The following is a 20,801-nucleotide window of genomic DNA, read 5'->3' as shown; positions in this document are numbered from 1 at the left end:
TCTCAGCTTATTCGGTCAAAAGTTACATTATTGCTGTATTGCCTTGATCATAAATAAGTTGATATTTTGTCAGATTAGGGCTGGAATTTTCTGCCCCCATTGGCATTGGGCACCATGGTGGGCATGAGTAGACAATATGGTGAGAAGGCCAAAAATCAGTTTTACACTGTTGTGAAACCAGTTTGCGATCGTCCACTTCATCTGTCAATGGCGGGCCATGTTTCCCACTGCCACACTTCAGGAACCTAATTTCAATACTTTAGCATCTCATTATAACCCCTTGCCAGAATCATCCCCCCACGCTGGATCACCCGGGCACATCGGCATAATTGCACACCAACGTGTCTCACAACTGTACGTGAGCAATGTGCACCTGGTGAGCTGCACTTTGATTGGGACTTCGAAGTTTGTTTGCCTCCCTTTCTTCAAGCAGCGCTTGCAGTCATTAGCACCCGGCTTCACAGGCAGCACCACATCACTTTTTGGGGGGGTGCTCACGGGCAGGTCTGTACCTAGCAGATCAACCATAAGGCGGGGGTAGCTTTTTAACAGCTGCAGGGCTAGGGCTTGCTTGGGCAAGGGAGAAATGTAGCCTCAGGCAAGGGAAGAGGCTGCAGGGCAAGGGCTGTATTGGGGAAGGGGGAGCAGGGTGTGTGTGGGGGCACATGTTGATCTGTTTAAGTGGCCTCAAGATGGTGAGGGCCGAGGGGGCAGCCTGCAGAGGATATAAGGCCAGAAGATGTGAAGGTGTGTGCGAGAGACTGAGTGGTGATGTCATTTGAGCTGGCTGTGAGTGAGATGCCAGTGAATGTGTGACGGCCTGGTGAATGTGTGAGTTTAGAGTAATGAGATGGTTGCCTTATCCTGGTGGCACGGATGAGATCATCCACCCGTTTTCTGCACTGGACGGCCGACTGCTTGAGTGCAGCATTAACACTGACCACCTCTGACAATGCCTCCCAAGCTGGAGTGGTGACACTGATGGGCCTCCTGCGGCCAGAGCGGGGATAAAGGACATCACAGTGGGCCACCACAGTGTCCAGAAGACATCCCAGGGATGCATCACTGAATTGGGGGGGGCTGCACTCTTCTTAGCTTTTGGTGCCATGTCTTCACTGGTGCCCTTCTAGGCTGCTAGCATTGAGAAGTGTGCACGTGGCTGCAGTTTAAGTATGGCGCCCTGATCAAAGAAGCAGTGAGGTAACGGTGTGTGGGCAAATTGGAGGCTGCCCTGCCAGCGAGATGGCGTGTTTCCTGTGGCTGCATAATTAATGAGGTGGGAATGGGACGATACTGCGCCAAAATCCACCATTGCGGCTGGCGGGTAAAACGTCCTTTTGTTACCACCGTTAGTGCAAATCTAGGATGATTCTACCCAAAACATACCATATGGAACCAGCTATATTGGAAAGTGCAGCAGATGAGTGGATAGTTTGAAAGTGGCAATGTATTCGGCAACAGAGTAAATTGTTTCTTTCCCTCACCCTCGTAATAAGCAAGTCATATTCACGTTACAGAAATAATTATAACAATAGTCAATGAGCATTAAATAAAATAATCATGGCAGCTCAGAAAAAAATCTATCGGGATAGTTGAAGTGTTTTCCAACAGTCTTCCTCTTTGCCTCTGTAGTTTCCAGAGGTAGTTCCGCTGAATGTAGGAGGCATATATTTTACCACAAGACTGTCCACTTTGAGACGCTATGAAGACACTATGCTAGCAGCAATGTTCAGTGGCCGACATCGTATTCCTACAGATTCTGAGGGGCGATTCTTTATTGACAGAGATGGGACCTACTTTGGGTAGGTAATGATATCATTGTTTTTAAAATATTTTGTTAAAGAACAGCACTAACAACTGTAGTATTGCTCGATATATTCAATATAGAAGTGCCAGATACAAATAACTAAATAACGTGAATTGAACAATGTACAAAATGCTGTAGCAATATAATGTAAATTTTAAAAATTACATTTGAAAAAATTTGTCAGTAACACTGGGCTGAATCTTCAGCTCGGCGAGCGGGGGCGGGGCTCGCTTGCCGAGGTGTAAAATGACGCAGGATGATGTCAGGCATGTGTCCCAACGTCACCGCGCATCATTTAGATTTTCAGTTCGGCAGGCACGCAGCCGAGTCAGCCTGTTAAGGCCATTAATGAACTAATTTGAGAAAGCTGCCTGTCCAGCCTTAAGGTTGGCGGGCAGATGAAAAGCCCAGGTGGCCTTCGCATTTTTCATGGAACCTCATCCACGGGCAGGATGAGGTTTCATGAAGGGTTTATAAATTAAATAAATGTTTTCATTAAAGTTTATTGACACGTCCCAGCTCATGTGACACTGTCACATGAGGGGACATGTCTTAAAATTTTTTTTTTTTAATTAAAATTTTTGGAACTTAAGCAAATCTCCCTGAGGCAGCTCTGTGGAGCACTCAACGCTTCCAGGCGCACGTCACGCTGGGAGGACCTTAATTGGCCCGTCCACATAAAATGACAGCGCGGACCCGATCGGGGGTGCTGATTGGGCCCGCACCCGCCCCCGAACAACCCCTCCGATGGGGGAAAATTCTACCCTTTAGGTATAAGGATGACAACGGGAAATGTAGGTTGATAGTTCTCATGATAGTTCTTTTGGTAAATATAACACATGGTCGCTGAGCCACACAAACTTCAGAGGTGCCAGTGTGATCTGTGGTTGTTACTGAGCTAGCCAATACTAACAGTGATGCCAGCAAAGGTATTATAATTAACCTTAATAACCTGGGGACAAGAGGGAAAAGTAAACCAGGCAGAGTTCTTTCTCTTCATCAGGTCCACTGACGATTGCTGGAAAATGCATGCCAGTGGACACTTAGTGAGGTCAGTACCAGGCTTTGTTGTAATGCCTGTGCAATCAGTTAGCATGCTGAAAAGTGAAGAAATTATGCTTCAATTGTACAGTGCCTTGGTCAGATCCCATCGGGAGAATTGCATTCAGTTTTGGGTGCTGCACCTCAGGTTTGCTCTATTGGCCTTGGCAGGGGTACAGTCCGGATTCACAGATGGCAGAGTTTACAGGTTTAAATTATCAGGCCATATTGCATAGAATTGGCTAGAATTCCCTTAAACTTAGATATGATCTAATTGAAGTTTTTAAAGAGCTAAATGAATGTAATAGATAGGTACAGAGAAACCATTTCCTCTGGTGGAGGATATCTGAACAAGGGCATAATCTTAAAATTAGAGCTAGGCCATTTAGGAGTGAAATCAGGAAGCATATTTTCGTGAAAATAGTAGTATAATCTAGAACTCCATCTCCCAAAGGTTTGTGGGTACTGGGTCAATTGAAATTTTCAAGACCAAGAGAATCCATTTTTATTCGGTACATCACGGTGGGTAAATGGAATTGATGTGCACATCAGCCTATTTGAATGGCAGAGGTTGATTGACCTACTTCTGTCCCTGTGACACACTCGCTCGCCTCATACTTGAAGAAATGACCATTTGGATGAGGCACTGGAAGACTTCTGGTATCCATGGAATTATACCCTGAAATGCATTGTCAGCCTTTGGTGAAGACAAGGAAAGATGTATGTAGAAGTACATTGCGCTTATTACAATCCGCTTTATTGGCCACAGGACCTGCTGTCTTGCCGTTTTAATCTCAAAATTTTGTTATTTTAACCACATTTAACACCAATATGACAAGCTGACAAAATTAAGTGCAATAGAAGTTTTGTGAAGATGTAAATTAATTAATTGTCTGCCAGAGTCGTATACTATCGATATTAGGACAGACTGAGGTAATGGATTGCCTTCCTTCTCTTTTCAGAGATATTCTCAATTTTTTAAGGAGTGATGACCTACCACCTCGTGAGCGAGTAAGAACAGTTTACAAAGAAGCACAGTATTATTCTATTGGACCACTCCTTGAGTGTCTGGATGAATTACAGCCCTTAGCCAGTGAAAAAGTCAGGAAGGCATTTTTGGACTTACTGCCATATTACAAAGGTAATGCTACCTACACAGACATTTTTACAACTTTTCTTTAAAAAACAAAGAGTCCACTAAATGAAGATAGGTTGCAAATCAGTCATGATCTCATTGAAAGGCAGAATAGGCTCCAGGGGCTAAATGACAATTGCTGTTCTGTTTGTTCCTAAACATACAAACATGAACATAATTTATTTGGGCTCAAAATGAAGTTTGATTTATGTTCCAGCGGAATGAATATATGCAGGATACTCTCAATCGTCTGCTGTAACTTTGGTAGATGCCTTGCAGAAACCCTGGAAAAATAACATAGATTCCACAAGTTACACGCAGGAGATCCTCATGGAAATTCAGCCCCTCCACCCCCCAACCCGCAATTTTAATATTGACCATTGATTCTATTATGGGTCCACTTTTAGTGCACTTTTTTACATACTACTTCAACATAGACAGTAATGCAAACACGTTAATGAGTATGCTAAAATGACTGCACGGAAGGAATTAAACCCATCTGAGTTTGATTGGTCCATTGTATACATTTAGAATTTCTGAAACTGTAGTAGACCAATGATATTTATTATTTGTTAATCAGCTTTATTGGCCACAGGACCTGCTGTCTTGCAGTTTTAATCTTGAGCTTAGCTAAACAAACTTTGAAATGGCCATTAAGACTCAGATAATTTAATTAGTGTCATAATCATGGGCTGGATTCTGTGGTCAGTGTCGAAGCAAAGGCTTGTCACTGACCTTGAAGAAAGTTGCCCACAAAGGTCTAACAACCTTTGTGACGTGATTTCGCCTCCTCCAATGGCAGTTTGAATTTGGTACCAAGTCAAAGGGATCTTCAGGTGTGCAACGGCAGTGATGTCAGTGAACAGATAAGCAGCCAATCACAATACATTGAAGTATTCACACACAGCAAACTAGGAAGTTAAAACCACTAATTTCTTGAGTTTTAAATTTACACTTTCAGATAGTGAGATAAACGATTATGATTGGATTTGGATAAAAGCTAAAATATTAATACAAACAAATGTTAGAAAAATTATTTTACAAATAGAATCATAGAATGGTTGCAGGACAGAAGGAGGCCATTTGGCCCTTCGAGCCTCTGCCAGCTCTCTACAAGAACAGTTTAGCTAGTTCCACTTTCCTGCCTCTTCCCTGCAGATTTTTTCCCTTCGCAGGTACTTATTCAATTCCCTTTTGAAGACCACGATTGAATCTGCTTCCAGCACCCTTTCAGGCAATTGATTATAGATCATAACCACTCACTGTGTAAAAAGGTTTTTCCCCATGTCGCTTTTGGCTCTTTTGCCAATCACTTCAAATCTGTGCCCTCTGATTCTCAAACTTTCTGCTAATGGGAACAGTTTCTCTCCACTTAGTCTGTCCAGAACCCTCCTGATACTGAACACCTCTATCAAGTTGTCTCTCAACCCTCTATTTAAGGAGAACAACCCCAGCTTTCTTTTTTTATAATTTTGCAAAAAATGTTCAGTAAACGCGTTAAACCCATTGGTTAAGTATCATAGAAGGATACAGCTGAAAAGCAGGCTGGCCATTATGTCCATCATGCCCATGCCAGCTTTTTGGTAAAGCTATCCAAATAGTCCCATTTACCTGCTTTTCCTGCCAAATACCTCGAATTTTTTTTCCCTTCAAACTATTTATCCAATTATCTTTTGAGTGTTGCTCTTGGACATTGAATCTGCCACCTCTATCCTTCCAAGGCAGTGCATTCCAGATCATAACAATTCATGAAAAAAATGTTGCCGCTGATTCTTTTATGAATCAGCTTTTTAAAATCCGTGTCCTCTGGTTACCAGTCATGCTGCCACTGAAAACAGTTTCTCCTTATTTACTCTACAAAAATTGTCATGGTTTTGAACACCTCTATCAAATCTTCTCTTAATCTTCTGCTATGAAAGCCAGACTTACCTTAAAGTCAAAAGCAGAGATGGGCGTTACGATCCTAGCTGAGGTTACCCCTGGACAAGCCTGATCCCAGAGTGGAAGCCAGCTTGATAGATCCTAACTTTTATTTGTTTCTTTAGATACATGGAGAGGGCTGAACAGGGTCACCGGTGTCAGCTAATGAACTTTTAACAAAATAATAAAACATTTATTAAACAAGAAAAGATGAACTATATTATAATACTTCTTCACCAACCACCATACCTTTACAGATATATACAGATGTGTAAAGATAACGCAAGTTATACAAAAGCTATCTTATACTCTAATGTCCACAGTAAGTACACAGTCTGTGTACCAATAGGCATCCTGTGGTCAGACACATCGCACTCTGAAACCATGTGACAGATGTCACCTCAACCAGATGCTATGGATCCCTCCTCAACTCCCCCCAGGTGCTTGTCACACCGTCAGCAAACCAGACTCACTGCACTCCGTCTTTCATATGAGGGTTTCCAATCTCCACTCTCCTAGACCTCACCTTGGAATCTTCTCCCAAAACCGATACCCTCTCTCAGATGCCTTCTGCAAGTGTTCACCTCCAGGGTTTCAAACTCTCCTTCCGATGTTCCTCTTCCCTGCATCATCACATGCATTCAAGCTGTCTTCCACACACTCTCTGTCACCAACTCAGCCATCAACAGTATCTCTGCTTCACGTGCCCATAACAAAGAGTTACATACCTTCGGTTGTCTCTTTGGACCCTCTTGCCTCTTGCAAGCTGTTCACTTTAAATCTACTTCCTGCAGCTTATGTTTCTTTAAATCTGAAGCCTGGAGCCTTTCTCTCTGCCCCTCACTCTCAACTTCGCTTAACAGGACCTTTTCCAGGTTCCCGTCCTTCCTTTGACTAGAAGGTTTGCTTGGGACTTTCCCCTGTTTCTGCCTGAATCCTTTGGCCTTGGGACCTTTTGGTTCTATTGGGAAATCTGAAGCTCCCTCGCCCAGTGTCCAGTCTCTCTGGAGTCCTGGCTTCAAACTGAAACTTAAAACTGCTGTTTCTTTAGTTTCTCTGTGTGTCTGTGAGGGGGAACCTACCTCTCTGGACCGCTGTTACTAGGCAACAGCCCTGTTTTTCTCTAACCTTGTTTGTTTAACTTAGCTTATGGTCATAAAACTCATTAGAAATGCAAGCAAACTTTTAAAGTGAAACTAAAACTCAATTTGACCTTTCTTAACACACAGATGCAGAAATACAAATCAAACTCAAACATTAAAGCTAAAACTCATTCTTAACACCCACAAAATACAAATATAACTTACTTAAACTGTCTCTATTTCCTAACAGTTGGGAACTCCAAGTCCTGGCAGACCTCAGCATTTCTGCGCATATGCAGACTGGAAGCGGGCTGCACATGTGCAATTCAGCATTGTAAATTATTTGGACCGAGGAAGGCCCAGCATGCCTGCACAGAAAGGGAAAATGGCATGAAAATCTGTGTCATGTGATTGGGAGTGGAGCACATTTGAAGTCAAGAACCCCAGGCAGGGGACAGGGAAAGGTCCTGAAAGGAGAGGGGACAGGGAGAGGTCCCAAAAGAAAGAGTCCCAGACATGGGATAGGGACAGGAAGAGATTCCAATTAAGTTAAAAAGGAAGAGGAGCAGAGAAAGAGGCTCCAAGCAACTAAACAACTGCAGTAAGCAGACTTCAAGTGAAGAGGGCTCAGGAGAAGCCCTGGCAATCGACGAAGACTCAGGAGAATCCCTGGTGATCAAAGAGGGCTCAGGAGAAGTCCTGGTGGTCAAAGAGGGCTCAGGAGAAGTCCTGGCGATCAGAGTGGGCTCAGGAAAGCCCTGGAAATTGAATAGGGAAGCAGAAGTTTGGTGGCTCCATGCTGCGAGCCATTGGGGTGAAGGTACCCCTTTGGAGCAGTAGTGTTCTGCACAGTGTGGCTGAAGGGCTGAAGTTGTGCTTGTGAGTTGATGCTTGAGTGCATACGTGAGAATCCAGGGGAACAGAATCTCAGGAGATGAGATTGAAACCCTGTAAGGTGACTTTGTCTACTTTAACCAAAACGTTATTGGTCCCTAACTGGATATTACCAAAAACTTGGAAATCTGGTCTAGAATCGGAACATTTCTCCATTTAACACCAGCTTCTCCAGTCCTTCGTTCCTCAAACCATTCCCATAATTTTTTTCTGCATCCTCTATAAAGCCTTCACACCCTTCCTAAAGTGCAGTGCCCAAAATTTGGTACAATGCCCCAGTTGAAGCTGAACCACTGTTTTCTAAATGTTCGTCATGACTTCCTTGCTTTTCTGCTTTAAGCCTCTAAAGTTATAATGTGGAACTTTTTTATAACAAAGGTGAAATTTGACATTCTACAACATGCAATTAACTTTTCAGGACCAATTAGGATATCTAGCCATAATGATGAAGTTGAAAAATGGGATGCACTATTTTCAACAAGATGTGACTTTTTCATATTCAAAAAGATGTGACTTTTTCAAGGGTTTTTACTGTGAGACTAACAGCACAGAAGTAAAAGTCTTCAACAGATCATGATTGCAATGGAGATTGGAGTCTAGGGGGTACCTCAACAGCACACCCAATGAAGGAACATAGAATCAGTGACATGGATCTCATTATTATTGTGCACATGTGTGGACTCCCCAAGTTGCTGTCAGTTTCAGTGAAATAGTGATGGCGAATGGTGACAACTTCACTATCATTATCACTGCAAAATCTAAGCCCATGTGTTAAGTGCCTTTAAAATCCCTTTTAAAGGGTGTAATTTTTTTCTTAAACGGGCATTTTCTTCCCTTTCCTTTTTTGAGGTCTCTGCACATAATCTCCAAATTATCAAAACTGACTGCTTCCAGACATATCAACTACTCATGTCACTTTGTCACTAAATTATTTGTCAGTGTGCATGTGAGGTGGTGCCCCCTTTGTTTATTTTTATTGCTTCCTTTGGGAAAGCACCTGGCTCCGTACAATGTATGGGGATCCTGAACAGGAAGTTGGATCTATTTGTTCATGATGTATTCAGCTATTGATGCAGGTTAATACTAGTCCATTTTAGCTCTAATCCGTTTTGATAAAATTGAACAGATTTATGTATTGCATTGAATTCTTCATTTACATAAAATGAGTTAATGTAGGCCAGTTAAAGCATTTAAGAAGAAAGTTATTATAAAAGGAAGCACAATGTCAATTACTTTCCAGGTCTAACTGCTATTTTTGGAAGGGTAATGCAGTATCACTGCTACTTTATGGCCCACATTTAATCTTCTCACCACATTTACAATTTGGTCTTTGTTGGTCAATGGTCTTTTAAAATCTTCCATGATTTACAAATGACTGAATGTCTTCTGAGCATGTCCTCCAGCCTTGTCTGTGCCTGCTTCATTTGAGTATTTTTTTTATATGTAGAGCATGTGGCTGATTGCTACATACTCCCAGGCCACTTGCTTCTATTTAACAAATTGAGGCTTTAAAAAAAAAATTGGTACTTTCCACGGACACTGGCCTCACTAGTAGTACTCCAGGGCTGCCAATACCTACTCACTTCCATTCCTCCTAGGCACTCTTGTCACTGCTGAGGTTTTACCAACCACTGTTCACCATTGCCAACAGCCTCATTGCTATTACAGTATCTATCTTTACAATGCAGAAGGAGGCCATTTGACCCATCGAGTCTGCATTGGTTCTCTGAAAGAACATTCCACCTAGTCCCACTCCCCTGCCTTATCCACGTAACCTTGCAGATTCTCTCTTTTCAGGTGGCAATCCATTTCCCTTTTCAATACCTTGATCGAACCTGCCTCCACCACCGTTTCAGGAAATTTGTTCTAGGATCCAACCACCCTCTGGGTGAAAAAACTTTCCTCATACTACATTTACCCCTTTTGCCAATTATTTTGAATCTGTGCCCTCTAGTTCTTGATGTTCTCTTGAGTGGGAACATTTTCTCACTATTTACCCTGTCCATATCCCTCAGGGTCTTGAATACCCCTATCAAGTCTCCTCTCAGCCTTCTTTTCTCCAATGAAAACAGTCCCAACTTCTCCAATCTATTGCTGTCTCTGAGTTCAGATCTCATGACTGCCACTCTCCCGGCACCAGCCTCAAACTTGTGTTGATCTCAATGCCACCTCACTCCACTACATCACTGAGGTCTACCATTGCCCTTTATGGTGCCAACTTCACAAATTACCCAACAGGGAGAGGAATATTCATTGTATTTTGTGTACAAGACTAATGTCCAATAAATTCTGGTACAGATTATTTCCCTTAAATATGGTTTGTTTCAGAAAGTTTGAACTAAAATTGACATCCCTTCCATAAATATAATGATCCACAAATCTTAGGGCAGCAAGCACACCTATAATAATGCATAATAACCATCCATTTCTGGTTCAAATATGAATAAATTAATGTAAAATTGCAGGATTCAGAGGAAGATTCAGAGGTCCCCAGCATCACAGATGCCAGTCTTCAGCCAATTCGATTCACTCCCGTGATATCAAGAAACAACTGAAGGCACTGGATACTGCAAAGGCTATGCGCCTGACAATATTTTGGCAATAGTACCGAAGACTTGTGTTCCAGAACTTACTGCACCTTAGCCAAGCTGTTCCAGTACAGCTACAACACTGGCATCTACCTAGCAATGTGGAAAATTGCCCAGGTATGTCCTGTACACAAAAAGCAGGACAAATCCAACCCGGCCAAATACTACCCCATCAGTCTACTCTTGATCATCAGTAAAGTGATGGAAGAGGTCAACAACAGTGCTATCAAGCGATACTTGCTTAGCAATAATTTGCTCACTGATGCGCAGTTTGGGTTCTGCCAGGGTCATTCAGTTCCTGACCTCATTACAGCCTTGGTTCAAACATGGACTAAAGAGCTGAACACCAGAGGTGAGGTGAGAGTGACTGCCCTAGACATCAAGACCGCATTTGACTGAGTGTGGCATCAAGGAGCCCTAGCAAAACTGGCTTCAACGGGAATCAGGGAAAGCTCTCTGCTGGTTGGTGTCATACCTAGCACAAAGAAAGATGATTGTGGTTGTTAGAGGGCAGTCATCTCAGTTCCAGAACATCACTGCAGGAGTTCCTCAGGGCAGTGCCCTAGGCCCAACCATCTTCAGCTGCTTCATCAATGACCTTCTCTCCAGCATAAGGTGAGAAGTGGGGATGTTCGCTGATGATTGCAAAATGTTCCACACCATTCGTGACTCCTTGGATATGAAGCAGTCCATACCCAAATGCAGCAAGACCTGGACAATATCCAGGCTTGGGCTGACAAGTGGCAACTAACATTCATGCCACACAAGTGCCAGGCAATGACCATCTCCAACAAGAGAGAATCCAACCACTGCCCCTTGACATGCAATGGCATTACCAACACTGAATCCCTCACCATCAACATCCTGGGGGTTACCATTGACCAGAAACTGAACTGGACTAGCCATATAAATATTGTGGCTACAAGAGCAGGTCAGGGGATAGGAATCCTGTGGCGAATAACTCATCTTCTGACTCCCCAAAGCCTGTCCACCATCTACAAGGCACAAATCAGGAGCGTGATGGAATACTCTCCACTTGCCTGGATGAGTGCAGCTCCAACAACACTCAAGAAACTTGACACCAGCCAGGTCAAAGCAGCCCACTTGATTGGCACCCTATCCATAAACATTCACTCCCTCCACCACTGTCACACAGCAGCAGTGTGTACCATCTACAAGATGCACTGCAGGAACTCACCAAGGCTCTTTAGACAGCACCTTCCAAACCCATGACCACTACCATCTAGAAGGACAAGGGCAGCAGATAGATGGGAACACCACCACCTGGAGATTCCCCTCCAAGCCACTCACCTGACTTGGAAATATATCACCGTTCCTTCACTGCCGTTGGGTCAAAATCCTGGAACTCCCTCCCTAGCAGCACTGTGGGTGTATCTACACCACATGGACTGCAGCGGTTCAAGAAGGCAACTCACCACCACCTTCTCAAGGGCAATTAGGGATGGGCAATAAATGCTGGCCTATCCAGCGAAGCCCACATCACTTGAATGAATGAAAAGAAAAGAAACAAATTTGATGTTTGATGTTGCAAGACTAAATCCTGTTAGTGACAAAGCTGCTCCTGCTTCAGAAAATCAATCCATTAATCCAAGAGTTCCTTTGACACCCTGGGAAAATGATTCCAAGAGATACTTTGTAAGAGAGAAAGACCCCATTTCAGTGGGAGTCAGAGAGAATATCGGAGACTCCAGAGGCCGATTTTAACCTTGCTTGCCTGGTGGGGTTTAAAGTTACATCCAGCCCTACCTTAACTACTTTCTAGGGCCTTGGGGTTGCCTTCCGCAAGTCAAAGGTGTCTCAAAAATAATTAAATGTTGTCATCTGATGGTGCAAAATGCACAAATTTCTCACAGTCGCCAGGAGCCACTAGAGAAAGCTGGTGTCAAGCAGGAGCAAGGCCAGAAAAGGCCAAGATAAGTTCAACTTCTGGAACTTTTTAAAGATTTCTTTGTGGTTGGGAGGGACTGAGGTGCAGTAAAAGTTCAAAGGAATTTGAATTTAACATCTTGAACATGTGAAACAAACATTATTAGGGATTTTAGATTTGTACAAGTAATTCTGAAAAATAAGCATTGTAACAGGAAGACGAGCTGATTATATTTCCCAGATAGTTAATATATTACTCTTTGATTTATCATGTGAGTAATGTGTCTAAAGGCTGTAGGATGAGGTGAAAGGTCACACCAGTTTGGGAATGAGTGCCCTTTCTTAACAAATAGTTTTAACCACTGCTTATGGAAATTATAACTGCAAGTTCTTTCCTTCTCCGTCTCCTCGAATACAATGGTGATGATAATTCCTTTCTTAGCTGTAAGGGAACACCAGGTAATTGAAATTGAGTTGTATACTTTTTAGTATTGTTCATTTTTGTTTCCTTTCATCAACAGAGAATTTGGAAAGGATAATTGATGTTGCAAAACAAAGAGCAATTCAACGAAAGGCAAGATTTGCAAAGTTGAAAATTTGTGTTTACAAGGAGGAGATGCCCGTTACACCATATGAACGCCCTCTGTACAACTCACTGCGTTTTGACAGAAGTGAGAATGATACAAAGCTCTTCGAACATCACTGTGAAGTTGATGTGTCATTTGGCCCTTGGGAAGCCATTGCAGATGTATACGACCTTCTTCACTGTATTGTGACAGACTTAGCAGCCAGAGGAATTACAGTGGATCACCAATGCATAGGTGTTTGTGATAAGCATCTCATAAACTATTACTACTGCAAACGCCCAATTTATGAATTCAAGATTACCTGGTGGTAACTAACTTTTGTAATTATTTTTAGCTTCCATATTTATTTGACAAAATGTTATTAGGGGAGTAGTTTTGCAATTTAATTTATTAATGATACCAGCAAAACTGTACATGTGTTTAACAGCAAACATCCCACAACCGTGTCTTATAGCAAGAGGAGAATGGCCAGCTGCATTTGTAACCTGGAGTTTTAGCATATTGTAGCATTTTCATGCTGACAAGTCAGATTAGTTAATGCAAAATCTGACTTCTTGTCAAGAGTAAGGGTGCAGTTGCACTTAATGGTCACTTCAGAACCATGTGGTACATTTATTTATTTTTATCAGACAAGTCAAATAGTTTGCTCATATTTCTCCAGGTAATTAGTCTGTTATAGTACGATTGTGCATAATTAAATTGATAATAGACAATTCCATTTTTTTCCCCGCACAGGCTCCTCTCCACTATGAAACCTTCACAAGTTAGGTGGTGGGATAGTCTGGGTCAACATATTTTCACCATTGACCTCAATCAAGTTACGTGATTGGAAAACACAGTAATAGTGTGAGGTTTTCTTGTTTGAAGCTCATATTTTCTGTTTCTCTGTTTCTCTTCATCATGTGGTAAAAGTTCCTTCCAAGCTTAGACAGAATTTGAATGGCAGCCAGAAGTTGTGCTCAGACACTTTAAAGATGCGAATACCGTGGTAGTTTAGGAGTATATTTTTCTTTGTTTTCTGATTTTTGGAAAGGTAGAAAGCAGTGTTTCATGCTGTATGCCATTTGCTAATTTCAACAAATGGAGAAAAGTATAATAGCTAATGATTTTGCTTCAGCTAGTTCCTCCCACCTCCTCATTCCTAATGTCATTGGTTGCAGACACTTTGCCTACTTCTCAAGTCTGTCAGTTTTGCTGGAAATTATTTATTCCTAGGAAAGATGAATTCACACTCAATACTTTTTTGTTGTTTGGTTCTCCAATTTTGTAATACAGAAGTCATTTCCTTTTTGCGTCTTTGGTGATGGTGGTTTCTTTTGGAGCTTCCTTCGTTCCTTACAAAGCTGCATAAAATGAGTGTCAAACAAAATGTATAAGCATTTTCAAAAGAATTTTGTAAACAGTATGTGAGATTATTAGTTCATGTTATGTGTTTTCATATAGACCAATAACAACGTATGATACAATATAATTTCTGGCCCTGAAATTCCATGGGGGTTCTAATTTCAGCAGAATCCTTGGAAATATGGTCAGTGTTCAACCCTTTCCATTGGTTTTCTAGAGGTTCTGCATATCGTCTGCCAAAGTTATGGCAAGAGTCTGCTAGAATCCACACAGAATTTCAGGGCCCTAGTATTTTGAAGACATTTAGCAATGATTTCATTTTTATTTATGTTAAGAGAGCTAAAATTTAGCAAACATAAACTTAAAAGGTATTTATTGCATTATTTAAATGCTTTGAAATAACCTGGAGGTGCACTATGACTGAAGCATTTAGAAAATCTTCAAATAGTGACAAAAAATGTATTTTGATCCTCCATTTGCAAGAGTGACCTACAGTGTAGGTAGTATCGACTGGCTTTTTGAAACTGAGTATTTTCCCCAGTACATTGCTTTGTGACTGAGGGAATAGCTGCTGACCTGCTTGCAAACCGTTATCAGTGTTGTTGTTTTGTAAGTGTTATACAATGACAGATTCATACTGTTCCTTCTCCTGCCTTCACGTGCATGCTCCTTGAAGTTTTCCATCTGAGGTCAAGAACTTTCCATTGAGGAATTGTGCATGTCCCAAAATTCTCACTACTACACTTGTGCATTAAGTTACTGGACCATTCCAATTACAGGCTAGAATTTATCCATAGTTCCATGGATCTGTAGTACAATGGTGATCTAGAAAACAGAGGAGTAAACTTTTAACTAAACTGGTTTGGAATAAATTATGGTGAGTTGTCACAGTACATAGATTTTCTAGAGCAGAAACATTTCTTGTGCGAGATCCAACCTGTAAATTATTTTTGCACATTTTCAGCTTTACACCAGTATTGAAATGGTTACTGAGTTCATACTAGTATACAGCCAGAAGTATAAACTGCTGGCGATACAAGTGCAATATACATGACTGATAAATACCATAAAATATGTAAGAAATATTGCAGGTGAATTTTGTCTTCACTGCTGGTTGACAGTGTGATTGAATGCGCAACACAGCATTAATCACCTTGGTCTTTCTGCCACTCTGGCCATTTTAGTGGCAGTCTGTAAGGTGAGTGGCCCAGGTAGCCAGCAAAAACAGTCAAATGCCAAATTAGCCTGTGCAGATTGGGGTCTAATGCCATCAGTAGGATCCTGATGCAACTTTGAAGTACCAATGGTTAGAGTGTGCACAGAACAATTTTAAAGGGACTGTTGTAGGCCACTTCATAAAGCACACAGGTAAGTTTTTAAGAACTATTTTGGTGGCGTGAGGAGGACTATTAATACTTCTTCTGGCCCCACTCACTCTGATGCTCAGTTCTCTGCGGCCTTCTCCAAGGATTACTTCCTCTCTTCCCAATTTTACTTACCACCAACTTTCAGCTGAGCTGAGGACTGCCAGATTTCCCTGCCCCTCTGAGCTACTGAGCACTGGCAGCTCAACAATTACATCTAAACAATGCTCAACTATGAAGTCGTTCAGGCCTTCCACCACTTCCGTTTTCACAGGTGACAGGCTTGCTCTGAAAATCTATCCCATTTGTGCCTAAAATGCCAATAGGTAATTGATATAAGTCAAAGAGTATTAGACCAATCTATTCTTCCCTTTTCTAATGTTTACAAATTGAAAACTTGAATTGGAATCTGCCAATCACATCCAAAGTCCCCACTTAATTCTTTTCTTTGAACAGGGCCTGTTCATTTCAATGTGTGACACCTTTACATTTTTTTATGCAATATCTTCAGAGGTACTCCTTGTGAGCAGCCTGCCAGTATCTTCAAGATTGTTGCATGGCCGCAGGCATGCAGCTTACAAGAAACATTAATGAAAGTTTATATGATGCCTCAATTAGTTTGCCTTTCCAGATAATGCAGTCCAGATTTTGATAGTTACTCAATCACAACAGAATCATAATACAATGCTGAGTGAAGTGTAATTAAGGATGAAGTCAAGACATAGGTGCATTAACTAACTGTACTTTATTAAATAATATCTATGATAACATGACAAGAAGATTACGTAGAGTAATTAAATACTTACTTTCCATTGATAACCAGTCATAGCCAATAGCAGTTTAAGATAATCATCACATCTCAGTTTTGCCTGGGTTTTGCTTAACAACATTCACTGTTTTGTTCAAGATTACAGTTTGACATAAGTTTAATTTTACAATTTGTATACAAGGCATTGATGTTATATTTCCAGCATTTGGTTATTCCTCGTGATATGAGCATAGGTTGTACAACCTTATCCGTTCATCAGGTTGAGTGTTGTAGAATTGAATAGCTCTGCCTTCCTCAGAGATGCTTGGCTTCACCCTGGGGTCACTAGCTGTGAGTTGCTATCCAAGGTTTTGTCTTCTTTCTTCAGTCATCTTCTTGTCCCAGTTTAGTTTCACTAAACTTTTCACATGTGTATTTCATTGTATTCGTATGTCATTTTACTCAGATTTAGAGCCTTAAACTATTAAATAGCAGTGGTGATGCACCTTAAAATTGTTTCTGTTTGATTATTTCACTCATAACATTTTCTATGCTCTTGAAAACCTGCTTCAAGAGCCCTTTACAAATCCCTTTTACCTTCTATCCTTTCTGAAAACCTTCTTGAATTTTCTGCAACTTTCTAATTAGATTTTTAAATCCCCCTTAGGGGACAGTACCAAGATGATACGCTCTGTCACATGAATCCTTTCAAAGTTGCCATTCAACTGGAAGTACACATTATCAGAAACTATAATTACCAGATTTTATTTAGTTTGAAGAATAGGGCTCCATTTAGATGCTACATCCCTTCCTTTCCCAGGCCCATAAATAAAATAGGGGAATATGTCTTCTCATATGAGGATACCAGCATTCTTCCTGGTGCAAGACTCTGATCTGAGCAAGCATTACAACACATACATTAGCTAAAACTTCAGTTGAAGCTGGAACTAGCCTTAATTCAAAACACCAGTCAATACTAAGATGTCTAAGCCTCTTGTCTGTGCCTCAGCTTACCCAGAATGCCTTTTAATTTTCCCAGAGTTCCTGTACTATAGTTTAGAAGGGCCATGTGTACACAAAACACAAGAGGCCGTAGCTCGGCCCGAGTCAACACCTTTAGAAAAACATTATGGAGGGGTAATGTCTTATATAGAATATGTTTTTTTCACAAGATTTCAGCATAACCACAGATCAGCAGGACCATCTGGCTCATGTAAGTTCAGTTGCCCTGAACAGTCCATCCATTGCTGCATTCGATTGCTTGTTAACCCTCACCAAGGGTTTTACTTTCACCATTCTATCATGAAGTGCATTCCAAGTGTTCATCATTCCCTGAATGAAGACAAATGAAGGTGCCACATAAAAGATTACTGCACGAGATAAGAGCTCATGATGTTGGGGGTAATATTTTATCTGGTCTAAAGGATTGGCTAACTAACAGAAAACAGAGTTGGGATGAATGGGTCATTTTTAAATTGGCAAACTAGCTAGTGGGACGCTACAGTGATCAGTGCTGGGGGCTCAATTATTTACAATCTATATTAGTTACGTGGATGAAGGAACAGAGCGTATTGTAGCCAGATTAGCCAATGATACAAAGGTAGGTAGGAAAGCAAGTTGTGAGAAGAAAGAAAAGTCTGCAAAGGGATATAGTTAGGTTAAGTGAGTGGGCAAAAATTTAGCAGGTGGAGTATAATGTGGGAAAATTTTTGGTTGTCCACTTCAGAGGGAAGAATAGAAAAGCAGAATATTAATTAAATGGAGAGGGATTGAAGAATGTTGTGGTACAGAGGGACCTGGGTGTCCTCGTACATGAATCACAAAAATTTAACATGCAGATACAGCAAACGGTTAGGAAGGCAAATGGAATATTGGCCTTTATTGCAAGGGGATAGTGTATAAAAATAGGGAAATCTTGCTATAACTGTACAGGGCATTAATGAGACCACACACCCTGGAGTGCTGTGTACAGTTTTGGTCTCCTTATTTAAGGAAGGATATACTTGCATTGGAGGCAGTTGATAGGAGGTTCACTAGGTTGATTGCTGGGATGAAGGGGTTGTCTTATGAGGAAAGGTTGAGCAGTTTGGCCCTATGTTCATTGGAGTTTAAAAGAATGAGAGATGATCCCATTGGAACATAAGATTCTGGTGGAGGGGACTTGATGCAGTATAAAGGGTTGATAGTTATTATGCTAATAGCTGCAGTGCACTATCAGTGATGTCAGATGATATCAGATCATATGTAACTGCAACCTAAGGGAAGAAGGTTTCAATGGAGTACTTCTAAAGTTTTCTTTGTAAATAGTCAATAAATGTTCACTAGTTTGGAACAGCATTGTTTCCAACTCTCTTCAATCAAAGGCTGCAGAGCCTGGTCATAATAATACATGGTGGCAGCGGTCTGCAAGCTGTTTACTGAAGATCCCTGTCGATACCGATAAAGGCGGGAAAAGTGAAGGACAGCAGCCCAGCAGAGCATATTCGAGAAATGCCCACAGCAGCAATTGGAGCAACTAATCACTACCAGAGTCCCATGACAATCACCTAGAAGTGCACTGAGCTATGGAGAAAGTCTTACCTCTGTCTAAGCCACTGAATCTCTTGGAGGGCCTCGACCAAGCTGCGCACTGAAGAAACTGGTGTTGCCAATTCAGTCGATACTGGACTGCCTCCAGATTTGCTCAGAAACCAGATAAGGATCAGGTGTGCGTTCTCCTTCATACACTCGGCAGCTGTGCCAACGACATTAAGAATACAAAAGGTTGATGAAGAAACTGCTAAATACGAAGAAGTCATCAAAGCCTTCAATTCCTACTTTAGCCTACGGCACAATACTACAATGGACCAGGCAAAATTCAACTGGCACATTGAGGAACCTGGAGAGCATGTTAATTCTTTTATAAATGACCTACATCACTGAGCAGATAACTGTGAATATGGGGCATTGAGCGAGGAGCTCATCAAAGACCACATAGTAGTGGGGCGGATTGATGAAACATTGTCAGATTTTCTACAGTCCAGAGAAGATCTTACTTTGTCCAAAGCAGTACAGTTAGCCAGGAAGAGTGAACTTCGCAAGCGAAACAGGCTAGTCATCCGGGGCGAAAGGGAGCCAGCCTAGGGGCAGACTCCTGACGGGGTTCAATTCATAACCATAGGGCTATCAGCGCACCTGCCAGGAAACAGAGCCATTATGAAGAGGGCGTGGTCAGTGCCATTGTTGCATGTCCATGTTGTGGCAGGAGAAAACCCCATTAGCGCAAAGCTTGTCCAGCATTAATGCAGAGTGCCACTCCTGCCACAAGAGGGGATAATTTTAAACAGTATGCCGCAGCAGCAGGAACCTTCCACTTTCAGGTCAAAAATTTAAAGGGAGGTCAATCAGACCAAGCAGCATCCAGGAAATAGAAGATATAGAGAAACACAAAGTTCCTTTCTTGGGTGAAGTTGCAAAATCTAAGGACACCTTTTGGACCTCAGACACAATAGTCATAGGCCATAAAACCAACTTTAAGTCGGAAACGGTTGCAGGAGTGCCAATTCTGTCTGCTATGGTACTGTGGCTGAAGCCTGAATTTCTCCAATGGTCCATGGGGCACTCCACGCAAAGTGCAAGGAAGGATGACAGCTACACTTCGCTATAAGGGAAGAGAAATTACAGAAATTCTCTTATCTCAAATCAGGAGTGCCCATTACTGAGCTGGAGAGCCTGCTCAGACATGCAACTTTGTTACAAGGTAGAAGAGCTAAACAACCAGGATAAACCAGATAAATTCAAAAGGGAATTTCCTAAATTGTTTATGGATCCGGGAAAGCTCCACACAGCTTACCGCATTACTTTGAAGTCGGATGCCAAGCCGGTACGTTTATTTAGCCCATGAAAAGCCCCCACCCTAAAAGGTGAGGCAAGAGATTGACTTCATGCTACACCAGGGAGTGATATCGTTGGTAACACAGCCCACTTCTTGATGCTGCAGCATGGTACCTGTGCCCAAGCCTAACCACTCACTTCGCATTTGTGTGGACCTCATGCATTTGAACAAGGCCATAGAGAAAGAAGTCCATGCCATGGTATCTGTAGACGAAAGCTTGGCAAAGCTTGCGAGGAGCTCAGCTTTCCACTAAACTTGGGACAGAGTTTTTAGCTCAGTGTACGGGCGCATGCCCAACCTGCACGAGCGTAAAATAACACGTGATATTTCGGTCGGTGGGTAGACATGAAAGTTGGAAGCGTTCCCGCTGACAATTAAGAGGCCAATTAAGCCCATTAAGGTTCCAATTGTTCCCAGATTTTCGTGGTCCATCCAACCTTACGGCTTGCGGATGGGCAAATCTGCCAGGCGGACTTTGTATTTTTGATGAAACCTCATCCAAGGGCGGAATGAGGTTTCCGTTATTAAAT

General features: G+C 41.9%; 1 protein-coding gene across 3 annotated transcripts in view; it reads left to right on the top strand.

Annotated features, from left to right (window-relative positions):
• Window positions 1–20,801, top strand: part of kctd7 (potassium channel tetramerization domain containing 7) — a 49,706-nt gene that overhangs the window by 10,618 nt on the left and 18,287 nt on the right. For 2 of the 3 annotated variants that reach the window (XM_078548664.1, XM_078548667.1), the window contains exons 2-4: window positions 1,633–1,802; window positions 3,811–3,989; window positions 12,876–13,252. In XM_078548664.1, coding sequence (XP_078404790.1) covers window positions 1,633–1,802; window positions 3,811–3,989; window positions 12,876–13,252 — 726 coding nt within the window. Of the gene's footprint in view, window positions 1–1,632; window positions 1,803–3,810; window positions 3,990–12,875; window positions 13,253–20,801 lie in introns of those variants that run through there. The other variant, XM_078548665.1, reaches the window with a different exon arrangement.

The sequence above is a fragment of the Cetorhinus maximus genome, chromosome 9 (assembly GCF_964194155.1).
Source record: "Cetorhinus maximus chromosome 9, sCetMax3.hap1.1, whole genome shotgun sequence".
Classification (NCBI taxonomy): Eukaryota; Metazoa; Chordata; class Chondrichthyes; order Lamniformes; family Cetorhinidae; genus Cetorhinus; species Cetorhinus maximus.
Note: the sequence above shows the minus strand (reverse complement) of the source record. Positions and strands in the feature narration are given on the sequence as shown.